Genomic DNA, 21,016 nt, shown 5'->3' on the forward strand with positions numbered 1-21,016 from the left:
AACTACAAATCCCAGCATGCCACTGTTTTATCATGCCTGATTTGCAAATGTGACGGGGCACGCTGGTATGTATAGTTCAGTCCCTGCAATCTCGCTGATTTCATCATGAATGTAGCTTATATAGGATGATGCTGATTGTCTGGAATGAGGCCATTATAGTCCAGATATGAGGGAACCTGACAATTAGCTTGTACAGGAATCATCTGATTTATTACCGCTGAGTGATCATTAATTTATTACCCAATGCCGGGAAAGATTAGTGTGTGACAGGGCAGCTGTGTGTGACTGATAATGTGACCTGAACTGGAACTGATTGTACCTATTACATTTACATTAAAGCCCACCTACCCGACTCAGGCAGCGCCCCTGGCCCTTGATGAGGACATCTCCTGATGTGAGGATTGGCCCCGTTTGGACCATCTCTATGTGGAACCAAGTGCTTAATGATACAGATGAAATGATTGGGCGTCAACCACTTTATTCTGTATTAAAGCAGTGTCTCCCAAACTTTTTGGGGCCGCCGCCTACCCCTGGTTCATAAATTGATTCCAGTGCCCCCCACCCATTGCAACCATTACTCAATGCAAATGATTTAAAATGTTACAGTTTGTATTTAATAAATAAGTGTTGATTAAGGATATCAATAAGGGAATTAACATTTTTTATTTAGTTTATGACGCAAAAAGAAATACCTATATATTTTTTTTTTTTTAAATCAAGTTTAATTAAATCATGCGTTTTATCTATTGATCATTGGTAATGCGATGGACGTGTAACGATACCAGTTCCTCAATGTCTGGGTTACTGTTACTGAGCAGGCACCTGATGATGTATTCTTATAATGAGAGAGTAAAGCTGGCCATACATGTCCAGATAAAATGACTGTCAGATCGACAGACATTTTATCTGGCAGCCTGCCATCTCGCAGATGTCCGCGGCATACACTGTGAGATATCTCATTCAGAGCCGCTCGTAAGCGGCCGCTCGTTCGTTATGAGCGACGTTCGCTCATCTGCGCATGCGTACGGATTGTAGTACGCATGCGCGAACCAGTGCGGCCAAAAATCGTTTGTTCGCTAAATAGCGAGTGCCTGCTATTTTGAGTGACAGGAGGAGGCGTATGTGGGTGGTAACGGGAAGGTGCTTGAAAATGGGGAGTGGAATTCAGAACGCAGGCGTGCTTAAAGGTCAAAACGGGCGTTTTATGGGTGTGCATAATTAATACAGCAGCGTCATTGACCACGTCACTTGGTTGATTTATAGTCAGAACTGCTCACAAAATAGCGGTAGGAAAAACCAACCACAAGAATAGCGAACAGTTCATACGCTGGTCGATGTACTCGATTAATCTAATAAAGAGCGGACATGACGTAGGATGCGAGCGGCCAGGGGGCGTCTTTTTCAAAATTACGGCCGCAAGTTTTGTTCGCTCGTTCAGACATAGAGGCGGCAACAGACTGCAAAGAGCGAACGGTTAATTTGAATAGCCACCCCTTTTTTTTGAACGAACGACCGCAAATAGTGTCCGGCTCTGAATCAGACCCTCAGTGTATTAGCCCCAACATCTGCGCTCCACCCCCGGGGGAGGAGACATTTCCCTGGTCCTTCCCCCAACATCTGCGCTCCGCCCCTGGGGGAGGAGACATTTCCCTGCTCCTCCCATGGGAAGGAACACATGAAATATCTGTCGGCTGCGCATACACTGCCCGATGCGGCCTACATTATAACTCATAAATATTGCATCAGAGGGGCATGCTGGACAATCCGGCATGCCCGACCGAGCAATATTTAACCCTCGGTCGCTCGTACACACGCTACAATTATCAGGACGATCCACCCGATATCCGCGGATCGCCCCAATAATTTTAGCGTGTATGGCCAGCATAAGCCGGTTATAGTGTTACAGACGGGCTATTCGTCTATTGATACAAAAAAAAAAAAAAGCACAGAAAATCTTACTTCTCTGGCGGCTTAAATTATTTCTTGTAGCGAATATGGGCGTCTGCTCCTAGCTCATCCGACGAATCGTATCACGCTGACTTCTCATGTGACACGCCGCTCTTTTAGTCGGGCCATTAAGCATATGTACATATATCCGTCCTTAAAGGATAATCCTGGACAAAATTGATCAGCCTGTTTTGGAGTGAATTATGGAGACTACAACCCATCCCAAGCCGTTACGGCATTCAGACAGTCCTATTGGCGGCCCACTGACGTTGGGGTACCCACTGGATAATCCACAGGTCTGGGTGTAGTTGTATTTTCAGTTTCGGATAGAATTACAGTTATAGGGACGTCCCTGCTGGTTACAAGTGCATCCGGAAAGTATTCACAGCGCTTCACTTTTACCACATTTTGTTATGTTACAGCCTTATTCCATGATGGAATAAATTCATTTTTGTCCTCAAAATTCTACACACAATACCCCATAATGACAATGTGTAAAAAGTTTTTTTTTTTTTAGATTTTTGCAAATTTAATTAAAAAAAAAAAAAAACAACTAAGAAATCACATGTACATAAGTATTCACGGCCTTTGCCATGAAGCTCAAAATTGAGCTCAGGTGCATCCTGTTTCCACTGATCATCTTTGAGATGTTCCTACAGCTTAATTGGAGTCCACCTGTGGTAAATTCAGTTGATTGGACATTTTGAAAGGCATACACCTGTCTATATAAGGTCCCACACTTGACAGTGCATGTCAGAGCACAAACTAAAGGCCCCCATACATCAGAGATTGATTGCAGCAATCGTGCAATTTGCAATCGATTGTGTATAAAAATCTTTCCCTTTTTCAATCGATTGTGGTAATTCTGCAATCTGCAATCGATTGAAAAAGGGAAAGCTTTGTATACACAATCGATTGCAAATTGCATGATTGCTGCAATCAATCTCTGATCTATGGGGGCCTTAAGCATGAAGTCCAAGGAATTGTCTGTAGACCTCCGAGACAGGATTGTCTCGAGGCACAAATCTGCTGCCACTGATTGGCTGATGGGACTGCAATGCCCCGTGAAGTCCCGGCAGCGGCCATTCGGGAGCTGTGTATGTGTGACAACACACATACACATAGCTAGTAGCATGGATCGGGTAACACGTTTTTTGTTTTAAAACACCCATGGATTACTGCGGAGACCAGCGCTGGATGTAGGTGAGTATGAAATCTTTCTTGCAGGGCCAGCTACCATGGATCTCTACTGGACAAGGGGACAGAAACTTCTGGTATAGGTATGTGTGAATGGGTAGGTGTATGTAATAAACTTATACAGGGCACGGTGTGGGTGTTTTGTCTTTTTTTGAAACTATTTATTTTACAGTGAAATTACAGGTGCCGCATGTCTGCTGGCACTTGTAGTTCCATAAGTGCAAAATGGCAGGCAAGCTGGCACTTGTAGTTCCACTGTAAAGTACAATAGTGTTACATTATTTGGCCCCCCCTATTACCCCCATACCCACCAGCGTAAGCCTGTGGTGCTCGGGAGAGGGGGGACCCTTTTTTGGGGGGGTCCCCGACTCCCCCGAGATCACCGGCTTGCGCTGACCGACTTGGGGTGTAATGCTTTGGACCTGGAGCCCCGGTGATTGGGTCTCCGGGCTGTGGCATTACACCCCGGTCGGTTGGGTCTGGTGCTGGTCATAAGTATAGGGGGTACCCCACGTCGTTTTTGCCCCTATATTTAAAACCAGCACTAGTCCCTGCAGCCTGTTGTTGGTCTCTAAAATACGGTGGAACCCTACACATTTTGTTCCCCGTATTTTTAGAAACCACTACTGGCTGGCAAGCGTGGGGCTGGTTTGGCTTTTGGGGGGGGACCTTATGTCATTTTTTTTCAAAATGTTTACAAATTTTTTTTAACAGGTTAACAAAAACGGGAATTTTCGGGAAATATTCTAGGGACCCCCCTAATGATGTATAGACATGGGGGATCACTATGGGTACCCCCATTTTTAACTCCTGAAGGAAGTCGGGCTTTCTAATAGCCGCGGCAAGTGCATAAATGCGACTTTGAAGAAAGTGGTGCAGAAGAGCATTTAGAATTTTTTTGGGGGAAAAATAACTATGCCCAGCAAATTTGGGGTACTTGAAAATGGGGGTCAGCATATTTTAAAGTTGCGAAACAGACTTGAAAAAATCGTGAAAAACCCACTTGCGCAAGGAGCTGCAATGAAAAAAACACCTGGGGCACACTTGGGGACCCCCCCAGAGTCAAGTTCGCTATTTTTTAACTTTGTTCCCCAACATTTTTTTTTTTGGCCCCCAAATTCAAAGTGATTTTTTTGGGGTGTCCCGATTTTTTATTTTTATTTTTTTTGACACAGATCGTTTCAAGGGGTCATTCTGAAGGGTGCAGGCTATTTTATTTAAGCCTGCACCCCTAAACCCCAATTCTGCACTTTTTTTCGACACCTATTCAATGGTGAAAACTTATCCCCGTTTTTTAACTTCGACTTTTCAAAAATGCGATAAGTCTTTGATATTGAATACAGTGTAAAAGTAAAACCTGCGATAATGACGTCATAATTGCGATATTAACGCAAAAACGATGTTATCGCACCCATATTGAATACCTCTGAAAGACTGAACTCTGTGGCGTGAATGCCAGGCATTATGTTTGGAGCAAACCAGACATCGCTCATCACCAGGCAGCATCATGCTGTGGGGATGTTTTTCAGCGGCAGGAACTGGGATACTAGTCAGGATAGAGGGAAAGATGAATGCAGCAATGTACGGAGACATCCTGGATGAAAACCTGCTCCAGAGCGCTCTTGACCTCAGACTGGGGCGACGGACGGTTCATCTTTCAGCCGGACAACGACCCTAAGCACACAGCCAAGATATGAAAGGAGTGGCTTCAGGACAACTCTGTGACTGTCCTTGAGTGGCCCAGCCAGAGCCCAGACTTGAATCCGATTGAACATCTCTGGAGAGATCTGAAAATGGCTGTGCACCGACGCTTCCCATCCAACCTGATGGAGCTTGAGAGGTGCTGCAAAGAGGAATGGCCGAAACTGCCCAAAGATAGGTGTGTGCCAAGTTTGTGGCATCATATTCAAAAAGACTACAGGCTGTAATTGCTGCCAAAGATGCATCAAATTTGCAAAAATCGCAAAAAAACCTTTTTACACGTTGTCATTATGGGGTATTGTGTGTATAATTTTGAGGACAAAAATGAATATATTCCATTTTGGAATAAGGCTGTAACATAACAAAATGTGGAAAAAGTGAAGCGTTGTGAATACTTTCCGGATGCACTGTATATGATGTGACTGTAATTCCTGACGTTTAATGTGCATTTCAAGACTGCAAACGGGTTATAAAAGTTTAGTTTGAATTTATGCTATTGAATAGCATTCCTACATATTTCAAGTCTTAATTACACGGCTCCTGTGTCACTCTCTCCATTTGTTTTCATTTATCTCGCTATGATTTACCCTTTGCGTATAATCTGACGCATTAGAAATCTATTTCATCTCTAACATATGAACAGTTTGTTACCATTGCTCCATATACACCTATGGTCCTGGTATCGCTTGCAAACTTGTTTCTTCTTAGCATTCCAATCTTATATTAATAATAATAATGATTGGGTCACTTTGCTTCTTTACGGGTCACTGCCAGGAGCTCTGCCAAATATATTATCGACGCGATCACTGCCAGGAGCTCTGCTAAACATAAAGTAAATGAACACCTGTAATCCTATTCTGCATGAGTAAACTGTGTCTTTGCCACCTGCTGAGTGTGAGGCTTTCACGTACCTCTATAAGGTCTCTCCATGGGAACGGGGAGCTCTAACAGAGAAGGAGAAAAAGCACAAGAGGCACTTCACCTTCTCCATTCTTCTGCTGTCGACACATGATCTAGATGCACACAGAATTATGGCAGCATGCACAGAACAACAACTGAATAGGTTTCTGTGTAAAGAGAGAGGATAGTTTATTCGACACTGTTCTTCCTTAACCACCTATTGTTTTAACCTTTTCTCTCCATACAAAGGAAAGGTGAGATGAGGCAGTATATCACGTACACCAGCTACAAAGTTCTGAATATTCCTGTTGCTTTTAGAGGTCACTTAATAACTTTTTCTTGAAGATTACCTTCCACTTTAAGGAAGTTTTTTATCTATATAATTCCAGATGATGGGCACTCGCATTAGTCCAAAAATCAGTACCTATGGTGCATCTTTCCTTATACTGCTACTGGCTGGAGAGGTCTTGACAAATGCTGGGCTGAAATGTCGACCTTTGACCTTTTATGACATGATGCTCCATTTGGATGCTGTAAATACAAATTACTATTTTTCTCTATGGGGCCTGGTGAGTGCCCTTTGTCCATGGATTGATGCCATGGCTCCTTCCTTAAGTATTTGCACCCCAGTTGTTGATTTGGAACCAAGGTTAGTGCCAACCCTCTGGCTTTATGCTCTCTCTCTCACAAATGTTCCCGATATCTAATTTCTTATCCGTGCACTCTATGAAGACTGGCATGCAGGTACAGTACCTCTGATAAGAGCTGTCCCGGTGAAATGAAAAAATGTGAGTGATAGCGAACACCATCACTTTACCGTTGAGTTGAATCCCGGACAACTTAATACTGATGGGCGTGAATGTGCAAATATGGGAAACCGTAGAGGCTACAATGGCGAATGGAGTATAATTTTTTAGTTCTGTAGTGTTTGTACTATATATAATTGGTTCTGTATAACCTAATCTATCCGCCCTGTCTCCAGAAACCTTGGGATAGGATATAGCTGGAATTTCCCAGGCTATATGTATTTAATGTAGTCCACAATTATATGACATATACAAACCAAGAAATTGCTAACCTGAATAATGAAACTATTTACATACATACAGTACATATGAGATCATCATTGTACCAGTCATCTTTGGTGAGGTTTGATGTCAGGTCCTTTGAGGTACAGTATGTGGTAATTCTCCCAATTTTTTTTTTCTTTCTGTTAGCGAGGCATGAGGTGCTGCTGGTCAGTGAGGTGCTGCTGTCAGTGAGGCAGTGAGGTGCTGCTGTCAGTGAGGTGTTGCTGTCAGTGAGACAGTGAGATGCTGCTTTTCTTTGAGTAGTGTCTCTGTGGATGATGATATTGTTTACACTTGTGGAGTGATACTGCTATGGATTTTTTATTAGGTCTTGGTCACATTAGGAAGTCGGTCAGGGTGCGGTTACGCTGGGATGTGTACGGTTGTGTGTCCAATCATATTACTGGGATTTCTGTCACCGTTTTATAAATCGAAACGTTGTATATAATCTCATATTATATATATATTGTGTCACTTTATCTGCAGAGTCTGAGCAAGAAAGAGTTCTGGCAGCTGGTACAGCAGAGCTATGGCACTGAGCTGGGCCTGAACAATGAGGAGATGGAAAGCATAGCCGTGCCCCCAGAGGAGGTTGTCCCAGCCAGGTAAGAGGACTCTGACTTCCATATGAGTAGGTGGTGAGTATAAGCCCTGGCACTTGGTAGTATTCCTAGGTATGGCAGTTATTCAGCAGTACATGTGTTACATTGTATCATCCGGTGACTGAGCATTGGGGTCCAGCCGGCCCTCTGTATTCACACCACCCTAATGCAGTTGCCAGAATGATGGTATATAATATAGCGGTTTAAGCAATCTCCCCTTTGGTTCTTCTGAGACTCTCAGAAGCGGCATATCCGATTGGTTAACCAATTGTGACATCACAGCAACTGCCGTTCCTCTTGGGCCTTCACAGTCCATGGAGGACCATTAGGGAGTTTAAGGGCCGCACTAAGGCACCTGAGGACCAACATGCAGCCCATCTGTGGTGTCCTCATACTCTGGAATGCTGATCAATACCAGAGAACGCACATATGATGTCTCCAGTGACCTGTTCTTAGATGTAATTAAATTAATGGTACATTTTTAGGTTGACTGTTCTTTAAACTTATTGCCCCATTGATACTGCACTGAGCATGTTCTGTGCACCAGCGATAGACCTGTATATCGTACACTGGTCTATATAAATTTAAATAATTATATTTGAGTATACAGTATGTCATTTTATTAATGCATGCATATTGTTACAGCGGAGTTAGGGCCAAACACTGTGGTACACAACTCCTTTCTTCTGCTTTTGTTTATACCGGGGTCTATTTAGGGGGACCCCATAATCACAGTGGTCTCGCTCAAAACTCCAAGAAGCGCATGAATATATCCTCTTACATTTCTTTGGTATAAGTCGGTGATGATAACCTGTCTCAGTAAGTCACACACGGCTTACTACAAGGATTTTGTGATTTACAATGCGTCTGTAAGATAATATTTCTGTCTGTAGGTAATGTACGCTGTAAAGTGGCTGATATCAGGCTGACATTGTACTGTGCAGCCCATTGGATCTTCTCCAACCTGTACTTCTTACAATGACACCGCCTTAATGCATCATACTGCCATAATTACTATTCCTTATTTAGGGCAGATGTAAATCTCCTGTCGTCAGAGTCTGTTTCACACAGTGTTCTGTCTTCTAGGACTCCAGGCAAGACTGGGAGTGAGGAACTGGGGGAGAAGACCCCCAGGGGAAGTTCCCTCACCAGAGATGATGTTTCACAGACCGAGACGGATTCCCTGAATCTCCTACAAATGGTGCGTGGGCATAGAGCATGGTGCTTGTGAGTCAGGGTGCTGGGTTCCTGGGTGTTGGGCTCCTGTATGTCTGGGTGCTGAGCAGAGCCATAACTAGACTGTTTGGTGCCCTGTGCCAGAAAGAGCATTGGCGCCCCCCCTCCTCTATTTTTCAAATAGGGACATAAGATGCGCATCCGAAAAAGGGCCATAGCCTCATGGAGAAGAGCCAGGGAAGAGATGGGAGATGCTGGGGATAAGAGAAGAGGAAGCTACAAGTGAGAATGATAATAAACAGAAAATTGACAGGCCCAAACAGCGCCCCCTTCCCTGCGGTGCCCTGTGCCATGGCACAGGTCACACTAACCTAGTTAAGGCCCTGGTGCTGAGCTCCTGAGTGTCTGGGTGGTGGGCTTTTGATTGTTGAGCTCCTGGGAGGCAGGTTTTTGGAAGTCACAGTCCTGGCTGTTGGGGTACTGGGATCCTGGGTGACGGGCTCCTGATTGTTGAGGTCTTGGGAGGCCGGTTCCTGGGAGTGACAGTCCTGGGTGTCAGGCTGCTGGGCTCCTGATTGTTGAGCTCCTGGAAACCAGGTTCCTGGGAGTGACAGTCCTAGGTATCTGAGTGCTGGGCTCTTGTGTGTTGCAGTGCTAAGCTCTTGTTTGTTGAGATTTTGGGAGGCTGGTTCCAGGGAGTCACGATCCTGGGTGCTGGGCTTCTGGGTGTTGGGGTGCTGGGTTTCTGGGTGTTGGGCTCTTGGGAGGCAGGTTCCTGGGAGTCACGGTCAAGGGTTCTGGGCTCCACAGTGTTGGGGTGCTGGGTGTCGGGGTTTGGGGCTCCTGATTGATGAGCTCTTCGAAGGCAGGTTCCTGGGGGTCATGTGCTGGGTTCCTGGGTGTTGGACTCCTGATTGTTGAGCTTTTGGGAGGCAGGTTCCTGTGAGTCATGTGCTGGGTGTCAGGCTGCTGGGCTCCTGATTGTTGAGCTCCTGGAAACAAGGTTCCTGGGAGTGACAGTCCTGGGTATCGGAGTGCTGGGCTCTTGGGTGTTGCGTCTCTAAGCTCTTGTTTGTTGAGCTTTTGGGAGGCTGGTTCCTGGGAGTCACGATCCTGGGTGGTGGACTCTTGGGTGTAGAGGTGCTGGGTTCCTTTGTTGAGTTCTTAGGAGGCAGGTTCCTGGGAGACACGGTCCTGCGTGTCGGGTGCTGCATTTATTTTGTAGATGTTCTAAGAGTTTTTTGATAAATTGTGTACTTATAGTTTTAGTATATTACTAATGGCTTAAATCATAGCAGGCAATCTTTAGTTATTTGCTGTATTTCTCCTAAATCACTATGGTACATTTATAATATGTTCACTACAGTAAATTACAGGGATGTTATAAAAGCTGGAGCCTTGTAATTTAATATGTCCCCTCAGTAACCCAGTGACTGGTAATAGTCTTATAATGTACAGAGGGGAGAGGTCTTTACTATAGAGATATGATGTGCAGGTCCCTGACTCCTCCACCCCTCCCATCGCTTGCTCTCCCCTAGATATCAGGACAGGTCCCACCAGAGAAGGGACAGGGGGAAAAGGCGGATGAGAAAAGCCCCCTCCTCAGCGCTTCCAGAATGAGCAGCCTCCGCTCACACATCGGGACCCCAGCCCTCAGTCTGGATCTGAATGGGAACGAGAACCAACACGCTGACCGAAGTAGCTGCTCCGACAGTCCTGATGAACGTACGTACGTGACAGAAACTGCCCCATAGTCCCACTGACCCGCCGTCATAAGAGACTGTTACGTACATTGTGCACGTTGTACTGTACTATATGGAGAAGCACATACAGGACAGATGAGCTCATTATCCCCTTGGGTTTGAAGCTATCGGAGAATTGCTGGGTCCCTTTTATTCTCCATATTTGGTTTTAGAGAATGGGTCAGGAAATTGTTCCAGCTTACTGTTTGTAGTTATGAGAAAGGGAATGGAAACGGTGGATTTCTATAACGTACACCTGTCACAGATGGAGTAGACTCTGTTGCAACCTTCTACTCTCCAGTTTTCTCTGTATGGCACTTTTCCCATTGTAGCTGTGGCATTCGGTGTTGTGTGCATTACATACTAAGTGCTGTTCCACCTGTAACATTCCCTTACTGCGTAGTACAGATAACTGAAACGCTAGAGTGTAATAAAGTCTGCCTTGACCAACCACTGTCCTTTTATGGAGAAGTATTCTACTGAACAAATGCCAGCCAAGTGCTGCAACAAAGTCTGCTCCTGCTGTATATAAAAATATAATTTCATATTTATTTATTTCCTAGTTCTATGTTGATCAGTCTGCAGTTATTCAACCGGATGAAATATGTGGCTGACACAGCATGAAGAGCACCGGGGAGCGTTTTATAAACAGTTATGCGGGTAACTCTGTGGAGCAGGTGTCTTTGCCCATAGCAAGCAAACAGTTATGTTATTTAATATATAAATCTGTTTGGTTGCTATTGGCAATACCTACATCATTACCAGCTGCCCTGTCCAGTCCTGGACCATCCTAATGGTCATTGATGTTGCAGATTATGGGGAATGGATAGATAAGAGATAATCGCAACAGTCCCCCAAATAGGAATCTAGACAACCCTTATTTCATGTTTTGAAGTAGGCCAGCCAGGGCAACCAGCGGTTCTCCAGCTGTAGTGGAACTACAAGCCCAGACAGAGTAGACATGCTGGGGCTTGTAGCTCCACAGCCGATAAAGTTCACCAACCTCTTCGCCAGTGCGTGTGAATACCATGTAGTAAAGTTGCTTGCAGGAATGACCACTGGCCTGCTGGGCAGAGACAGAAGGGGGCTTCCTCCAGCCGTCAGATATAGAGAGCCATGTTACATTATTATATATTATCTCCTCTTTCTACCACCAGATGAAAGGGTCCATCATGAGAAGGTGGAAGGAAGATTATACATCAACCGCGTCTTTCCCATCAGCGCGGAGAAGATGTTCCAGCTGCTCTTCACCCCATCACGTTTCATGCAGGATTTCCTCTCCTCCAGGAAGGTGTTTGGTGAGTACGGGTCTCCATCTGATGCGGCTTATTCTGTAAGAAGCCTATGTCCTAGCTAAATGTCTCTACACAGCACAGTGACCACATACGTACAGCAAATTATTATCTAATTATATTGTCATATTTACATGCATGTTATGTCACTGTAACAAATATATCCTTATAAACTAAGCACTAGGTGGCGCTATATGTGATAGTATTCAAAGAGCAGCATCTGTGATGATGTCATTGCTGTGGCAGTTTCATCTACTAAGATCTATCTATCTATCTATCTATCTATCTATCTATCTATCTATCTATACAGTATATTCCAATGAGCACACAATTCTGTGAATTAGCAGCTCCACCATTTTGTGAGCGACAGTAATCTGCAGTTAACCACAGGGTGTGATGACATACCATATCTGTATTGCACAAGGAACACGTCCATTAAGGCATCAGCCTTAATGATTGTAATTTTATTGCTTTTTTTTTTCTAGTTTGAGTGGCACAAAAATCAGTAGGTTTTGTGAAATTTCAGATCATGTCTAAGCAGCCTTAATGGGACATGTAAAACCGTAGGGTTTTTTGTCTATGGAATTTCATAGCTTTTTTAAAATGTATTAACTATCAGGATTTGGATGAGCAAACCGGGCCACCTGCAGGGGAGAAGGGCAACAAAATGGCACACTAATGCAGGTGGAAGAGGGGACAGCACACAGGAGATGGTTTGGGAGGTGCAGAGTGCACCAACAGGCCCTTATTGCCCCGTCTGCTGGTACTTGTGGTTCTCCAAGTGCCAGTATGCAGGGATGCCTGCTGGGACCTGTAGTACTACTGCAAAAGACAATATTTATATTTCATATGCACCACACAGCACAATCAACCCAGCACCCACCGTCCAGGGGCGCTGGGGACAGCCCCGGGCTATCGGCCTGGGCCTGGTGTACCCTGTAGAGGGGGACTCCTTTATTGGGGGGGTCCCAAGCTCTCCAGGGATCCCCGGCCTGTGCTGAATAGCGGTCAGGGGTGATGCTTTTGGCTGTGGGGCCCGGTGAAAGGGCTCCCCTGGCTGTGGCATCACCCCCCCACTAGAAAGAGTCCGGCGCTGGTTCTGGTAAATACAGGGGGACCCTACGCATTTTTCCTTCTGTATTTCCGGAACCAGGGCCGGCTCAGAGCCCAGTGTTGGTTGCATCGAATACGGGGGGACCCCTACGTCATTTGTCCTTCGTATTTTGGCAACTAGGACTGGTTCTGAAAAGCCTGGTGCTGGTTGTGCTTCATATGGGGGATCCCTACATCATTTTTCCCCTGTATTTAGCACAGCCAGTACTGGCTTTCCAAAGCCCCGTGCTGGTTGTTGTTTTTGGGGAAGGGGCCACGCCATTTATTTATTTATTTTTTATTAAACACAGAAGCACAGACGGGTTTCACTGACCCGGCCCTGCTTCTGTGTTTGTTTTTATTAAACACAGATGCAGGTATTGCGTATATTCCAGATCAGAGCCTGCATCTGTGTGCTGCTACCTCCCCTGGATCCTAAAGCCTGCCACACTGCCGCCGCTAATGCCCGATACCATCCCAGTTCGCAGCTGACGCCCGCTAACCCCTACCTACTGCCCCCCGCATCCCGGTCACAGCAAATGCCGGCTTCCTTCCCCCCGGATTCGGCCCCCGCTACCGCCCACAAAAGGCAGCCATCTTGCTGCACCCAAGTGAAGCCACAGTGAATATACCTACTGGAGGCTCCTACTGAGGCTGCGCAACAAGTTGAAAAGTCCTATCTATTCAATGGTGCATTCTTGAGGTAATAGTTTAAAAACTGTAACTTTCTAATTTACCTGAACTTCAAAAGGCCCTACCCTGGAGCAACAGCTACCTTTTAAAACAAACCCCAAGTTTAAATTCACCCCCTACTCTGAGTTAAGCCTTCCCAAAAAAAAACATAGATTACAGCAGATAAGTGGTCCTAATTGAGAATGTCAGAAAAAAGTGACAGTTGGAAATTTAGATTACTCCCATGTCCTCCATTTTTTTTTTTTATGTTTATGCCCTGAAATTTAGCATGCAGCACCGAGCGACAGTTCTACCCGGCCATGCCAAATTTGAGCTCGTTACCTCCTATAATTTTTGAGGTGTAGCCCCTTAAACACCCTGCCCAACATCAGCTGTTCTAATCTCTGACCCCTCCCACTTGTATCTGCACAACAGCCCCTATTGAGGTCTCTATCCCATTGTCCTGATCTACCCAGGAGTTGGGGGGGCATGAGCTGTTCACTCTGCTTTGCATAGCAGGTCAACGGAGAATGAGTGCCGCACATACCGGTTACTGATGGGTCTGTCATAAAAAGGGTGATCGGAAGGAGAATAGAGAGAGATCACAGTGGCAGTCTAGCGATAGGGAAGCTTACCTGTGAGGTATGCTTCCAGATAGTGTTGGCATAACGAACACCTACTGTCTCCAAACACTTCTGTTATTTCCCATACTTACTCATCACATCCCACCTCATGGTGACATCACAGTCACTCCTGATAATCACCCAATAATCACAGCATTACCCACAGCCAGACATGTATAACAGTATAGAGGAGAGGAGAAAGGCACACACTGTGCACAGGCCACATACAGAGAGATAACACTCTGTACAGTGGCGTAACTACCGTGGGTGCAAGGGGGGCGGCTGCTATGGGTCCCGGACCAACCTGGGGCACGGCCTTCCCCCTGCACCTATGGTGCCAGGCCTCTGTCGACGGCTCTTCCCTCTGCACCCTCCTCACTCCCCCATCACTCTCCTCAATCCCCTCTACTCCACTTACCTGCTCTGTGGTCACGGCCCCCCGCTCCATGGTCGCGTCTTCCCAGTCAGCTCCGCCTCCGGCTCTCCTCATTGACTGATACTGGGGGAAGGCGTGGTCGCCTCCTCCCAGCATCAGTCAGTGAGATGGAGCCGACCGGGAGAGAAGGTGCGCCCGCCCTGCGCAGCGCGACCATGGATCAGGTAAGTCGGGGAGTGAGGAGGGTGCGGGTGGGGCCTCAGGCCAAGGGGGTCCACGGGTCAAGAGCGGGGGCAGTAGGCTGAGAGGGGGGGGCCGCGGGCTGAGAGGGGGGGGCCGCGGGCTGAGAGGGGGTCTGTAAAAATGTTTGCTATGGGGCCCCAGTAGGTATAGTTATGCCCCTGACTCTGTAATATATTTACTCATCACTTCCCACCTTATGGTGACATCACAGTCACTCCTGATAATCGCCCAATAATCACAGCATTACCCACAGCCAGACATGTATAACAGTATAGAGGAGAGGAGAAAGGCACACAGGGTGCACAAACCACATATAGAGAGAGATAACACACTGTAATATCCCCATACTTACTCATCACATCCCACCTCATGGTGACATCACAGTCACTCCTGATAATCACCCAATAATCACAGCATTACCCACAGCCAGACATGTATAACAGTATAGAGGAGAGGAGAAAGGCACACAGGGTGCACAAACCACATATAGAGAGAGATAACACACTGTAATATCCCCATACTTACTCATCACATCCCACCTCATGGTGACATCACAGTCACTCCTGATAATCACCCAATAATCACAGCATTACCCACAGCCAGACATGTATAACAGTATAGAGGAGAGGAGAAAGGCACACATGGTACACAGGCCACATACAGAGAGATAACACACTGTAATATCCCCATACTTATTCATCACATCCCACCTCATGGTGACATCACAGTCACTCCTGATGATAATCGCAGCATTATTCACATCCAGACATTTATATGTATTACAGTATAGAGGAGAAAAGCTCACAGGCTAAACACTCTGTGGAGGCAAAAATACGAGAGAGGTAATGCTAAGGGATAATCTATATAATAACATCAAGTACTGATGAGAGAAACGGACAGATGAGGGATAAGAGAGGGAGTAAGAGAAGAACAAAATTAAAGGGGGGGGGGGAGGCACTGGGAGGAGAGAGAATAAAAACCCAGCTATCACCAGGGACAACAACTTGTATATTACATTATTTGTACTTATTGCAAGCACTGGTATTTGTACCCCTGGATTAGTAACACCATGCCCAAGTCAGCAGTGGAGGCAAATGCACTGCTGATCGCAGATTGCCAATTATCAGGGGTCTACGTGTGTACAGGACCTATTCTGCGCATGTTCCGAGCGGATCCTGCATGATCGTACGGAGACCCCCGTTTCCCTCTGCCTGATTGACAATCAGAGGTGTTTACTGGATGGTGTGGAGACAGCCAGTGTTAGTGGCATGCCCCCCGTTTTCCGGGAGTGGCAAGGCCAGGATAAGCAGATTCCTGTCATCACATGGCGGCCAGCCTGCGTAAGCTGAGACTTACTCAGCTGTCCTGCGCCGTCCAACATTGCGACCGATGGTCACCAGGCTGCATTTGCACTTTAGCAAGGACAGAATTGAAAAGCTGCTTGTGTCACTGGCACAGAATAGAGCCCGTCTCTCATGTGCCAAATAGTGTGTTTCCTACTAGTCAGAAAAATTTATTTCATATATTCCAGTAAAAAGCCACACCGACATTAGCAGCAAATGCACCCAAATTTACATAAATCGTACCGTACTTTGTGAAACGGTCCAAATCTCTGCTCATGTGATCCCAGTATTAGTACAGTAGAAGGGGTGTACTAGGTTTTACCACCGGACGCATGTTCAAATCCCAACAGCGGCAGCCCGGCAAGGGTGAAAATCCCGATCGTCCCTAAGGTAAGTATCGCTAACCTAATTTCCCCCCTAACCCTCCCTTAGGGGTGACTAACCCTAACCCCCCCTTCCCCGCCGCCTAAGCCCAAGTCCCCCCGGGGGTGCCTAACCCTAACCCTCCCTTCCCCTATCCTAACCCTAACTTCCCGGGGGGGTGCCTAAAACGAAGTCCCCCCCGGGAGCCCTAAACCTAAAGCGCGTCACTTTGATCAGGATGCCGGGCGTCGGTTTTCCGGCGTCTGGTTAATGACAGGCGTCTAGATTTAGACGCCTGTCATTAGTACCACGCCAGGATTAGAACGTCTGGAAGCCGGCGGTCGGGACTTAGACCATCGGCTTCCAAACTACATCCCAGTAGAAGGATGGATGCATTATCCTGGGAAGTTTCACTTTCCACATTAGACTGAGATTATTAAGTGTTTCAAAATGGGCAGGACACGTGTCCCTTATCTACGATCTACCTTCATCCAGAACAGAGCCACAAAGTATCAGGAGCTATAGTTTAACCAGTTTTACTTGATCTAGCTGTTAAATCCGTTTGTATAAGAGCAGAGGCAGCTGAGAGGCAGCCTGTAGCTATAATTCTGTAGGCAGAGGAAGCACCTGGTTGTACGGATCTCAGGAGCTGCAGATAGAACTTTCTCCCAGTAACTTCGCCGCTCTGTCTTTTCCCTGGAAGTTTTGTGGCGCTGCGTTCTAGGGGATGAGACCCCAGAATCATTAAACCCCTCAATTCTGGATGGGTGTGGGGGCTGTAAGTGATAGATGCAAGCAGTGGGGTAAATAACGTTCTACTTTGCAGGAATATCATCACTTGTGACGCAAGTTATAACCCGACAAGAAGAAATGAATGAAATCCTAATTGTGTAACACACTGGGAAGAACTGGTTACCTGCACAATCCAATGGGAATAATGACATTGTTCTTGTGTCACAAGAAAGGTGACGAGAGGACACCGCGTTTGATTTAAATCTAGTATTAAAAAGTCGTGTGGCGGCATCGTCTGGTCTGGAACAATGTTGGATAAAGATATTATAAGTATATTTATAGTATATGGTGTATCTGCAAATGAAATGTACCATTCATCTGTCACATTCGATAATACTATTACACAGCTGGATCTGTATAATCGTTTTCTAACGAGAGATTTTAGTGGTTCTTAATCCACAGGGCTGAGGTAGGGATGATGTGACTTGTAGTTCCACAACAGCCTAAGCATAGTGTTTTCCGTACAGGCGCCAGAGAACCCAGCCGGTAGCTTGCCCTTGCTTTACATTTATTATTTCTTCTCTGTCATTCAGATCTGGAATCCTCTCCGTGGCAGATTACGGACGGTGGGAATCAGACCAGGACGCTGACCTACACCATAACCATCAATAACCCGCTGATCGGGAAGTTCACTTCTGCCACGGACAACCAGGTACTGGCCAGCCTCGTGCTTTGCTTTATATACATAGCGGACAGGGGAACACACATTCTGTCTTCGCGTTTTTATAGTAACGTCACTAAGCCGTTCATCATGGATAACTGCGGTTGGGCGTATTGTGTGATTTGCGCATGTAACATTCCAGTAAGGTGAGAGAATCAGCATTTCTCTATTCATGGTGTATTTCACTTTCACATGCCTGATAAATACGTCCGACACCTATGATTCATCTTCCTGAACAGCTACAATAGTCCTCATTGTTATAGGCTGATTACACACTGTGGATACGGTAAAGACAGGGGTTAAAGTGGGCAGGAACGGGGTGGAGTTGAGTTCCATCACCTCTAATGGTACTGTAGGTAGAACTAGTTCCACCTCCACCAAGTCCCTGCACAGAAGTCCCACAGACAGAGAGCCCCGCACTGTCTGCCTAAGGGGGCTCAATTTCTTAAGAGGTCCCTCATTTCAGTGAAACCAGCGTATAGGTAAGGAAAGAATCAAGCGAAGGCAATACACAGGGGTTGCAAAAAAACATTGGGCATCCAAGTGACATAGACTAGTTTGTGGGGACCCCGTAAAAAAAACCTCAGAGGCACGGCAGAAAAATAACACTGATGATATAGAACTTTTTTTTTTCATTTTAAGTGAACTCACATTGTAGTCTCAGCTGATGGCAGGAGTGCTAAAAAAAAAAAAGCATCTAAAATGTATTTCACACTGTCATAGCCCCCAAAGCTTCTGGGGCCTAGGCGGCCCACAGGCCCCCCGCCATTCACTTTGCCCTTTCCTATACACAATAGTGTGTGTGTGTGTGTGGGGGGGGAGGTTGCGGGGGGGGAGTAGTAAACGGCAGGGGAGATGAGTTCGCCCACCTCTCCGGACCACTTTAAGCCCTGGGTAAAGACTAGCGACACTGCATGTGGGTTCAGTGGTGGACTCGCCATTCAGCCTAACGTATACACCTGCGCTGAACACAATCAATGGAACAGGCAGCGTTCAAAATTAAAAAGCTAAATGAAAAAAACAAAATAGAGTTCCGCATTGTAAATGCTATTGGGCATGGGGTCACTGGATGCCTGTGTACATGTTTCTTCTTTGGGAGGGGGGGGCTTGGACTGCACACCCTATTTCTAAACCTTGTAAGAGGTTCTACAATGCTGAGATTTGTAGTGCCACACAGAAAAAAGGAAAATGCAGGTGCTCTAAGAGTACTGATAATCGGAACAATATTATCTCTGTAGTTTAACCTGGAGTACAATGAGGTTCTTAGCACATGTTTGGCCAGAACTGCAAAGCCCACCTACCGCGTCACGGTGACAACAACAGGTGGGTGTCCAACAATCTAAGGTTCAATACAACCAAACCGCCCCAGAACACCACCATATGGTCCGTTCAGTGGGCTTATTATGGGACTGTCGCGGAAAGCAGAGGCTATAATCCGATTTTGGCTGCCAAAGGGCTGCTGCTAGATGATGCGACAGATGGTGGCGTGTAAGAATGCGCCAAAGCGGTATTACGGCGTGCACAGATGCTAAAAGTGGGCGTCTGAGTCCTTGCACATTCCACTGAGCGGATATAAACCAGGGAAGGAGTTTATAGTGGCATTTGCATTAAGTCGCAGATGTACAGCCGCCTATAGACACTGCTGCATGCGACATGTGAATATTGTGTATCTTCCCTCCTTGTTACAAGTCCACATTATATTGTGTGTTACATGTATTGCTGTCACTGGCTGCAGTTCCCGTAGTAAAGTTGGGATATGGGCAGTACAGACGGTGTAATGGTTAGCGTTACTGCCTCACAGCACTGAGGTCATGGGTTTGATTCCCACTACAGCCCTGTCTGTGTGGAGTTTGTATATTCTCCCTGTGCTTGCGTGGGTTTCCTCCAGGTACTCCGGTTTCCTCCCACACTCCAAAAATATACTGGTAGGTTAATTGGCTCCCCACAAAATTGACCATAGTGTGTATGTGTGTGAGCATGTGGTAGGGAATATAGATTGTAAGCTCCATTGGGGCAGGGACTAATGTGAATGGTAAGATATTCTCTGTAAAGCGCTGCGGAATATGTTTGCGCTATATAAATAACTGGTAATAAATAAATGTCTTAATTAAGGCACAGTTTGTGGGAGTGCCCTGTGAATAAATTGGTAATGTAATAGAACAGGTCAGTAATACCATTCTATATTTTATTTATATTTCTATAATAATATTAATGCTCATTAAAACACTCTGTTTCCTCCATGCTGCTACCGGCGCCTGTTATAAAGTATAGTTTTTTGCGGCTTCTGTAGTAGCATATTGCTAGGACAGCACGGTTAAAGATTGTGTGCATTTTCCTGACTGTAAATTCTGTTTTGTATCATTGCAGACGTGGTACAAAGATGGTCAGGATAGGCAGTTTTATACGGTGGACACAGAAGTCTTCACACATGACGTTCCGTATCACGACTACTTCTACACTTTGAACAAGTACTGTATTACCCGGACGTCAAAAAACAAGTGTAGACTGCGGTAAGAATGGTTGGTGTGTGTGTATAGACTGAGGTAAGAATGGTGCGGCGTGTGTAGACTGAGCCTGAGGTAAGAATGGTGCGGTGTGTGTAGACTGAGGTAAGAATGGTGCAGCGTGTGTAGACTGAGCCTGAGGTAAGAATGGTGCGCTGTGTGTAGACTGAGGTAAGAATGGTTGGCGTGTGTAGACTGAGCCTGAGGTAAGAATGGTTGGCGTGTGTAGACTGAGCCTGAGGTAAGAATGGTGCGGCGTGTGTAGACTGAGCCTGAGCCTGAGGTAAGAATGGTGCGGTGTGTGTGTATAGACTGAGGTAAGAATGGTGCGGCGTGTGTAGACTGAGCCTGAGGTAAGAATGGTTGGCGTGTGTAGACTGAGCCTGAGGTAAGAATGGTGCGGCGTGTGTAGACTGAGCCTGAGGTAAGAATGGTGCGCTGTGTGTAGACTGAGGTAAGAATGGTTGGCGTGTGTAGACTGAGCCTGAGGTAAGAATGGTTGGCGTGTGTAGACTGAGCCTGAGGTAAGAATGGTGCGGCGTGTGTAGACTGAGGTAAGAATGGTGCGGTGTGTGTGTATAGACTGAGGTAAGAATGGTGCGGCGTGTGTAGACTGAGCCTGAGGTAAGAATGGTTGGCGTGTGTAGACTGAGCCTGAGGTAAGAATGGTGCGGCGTGTGTAGACTGAGCCTGAGGTAAGAATGGTTGGCGTGTGTAGAC

At 46.2% G+C, this 21,016-nt stretch overlaps 1 protein-coding gene across 1 annotated transcript in view; it reads left to right on the top strand.

Annotated features, from left to right (window-relative positions):
* GRAMD1C (GRAM domain containing 1C) overlaps positions 1–21,016 on the top strand; it is a 237,016-nt gene that overhangs the window by 180,397 nt on the left and 35,603 nt on the right. Inside the window, exons 7-12 of the mRNA XM_088450779.1 lie at positions 7,302–7,420; positions 8,504–8,618; positions 10,132–10,318; positions 11,493–11,633; positions 17,665–17,783; positions 20,160–20,302. Of these exons, the coding sequence (XP_088306905.1) occupies positions 7,302–7,420; positions 8,504–8,618; positions 10,132–10,318; positions 11,493–11,633; positions 17,665–17,783; positions 20,160–20,302 (824 nt within the window). The remainder of the gene's footprint in view (positions 1–7,301; positions 7,421–8,503; positions 8,619–10,131; positions 10,319–11,492; positions 11,634–17,664; positions 17,784–20,159; positions 20,303–21,016) is intronic.

The sequence above is a fragment of the Taudactylus pleione genome, unplaced genomic scaffold, assembly GCF_031769625.1.
Source record: "Taudactylus pleione unplaced genomic scaffold, aTauple2 ptg000523l, whole genome shotgun sequence".
Taxonomy (NCBI): Eukaryota; Metazoa; Chordata; class Amphibia; order Anura; family Myobatrachidae; genus Taudactylus; species Taudactylus pleione.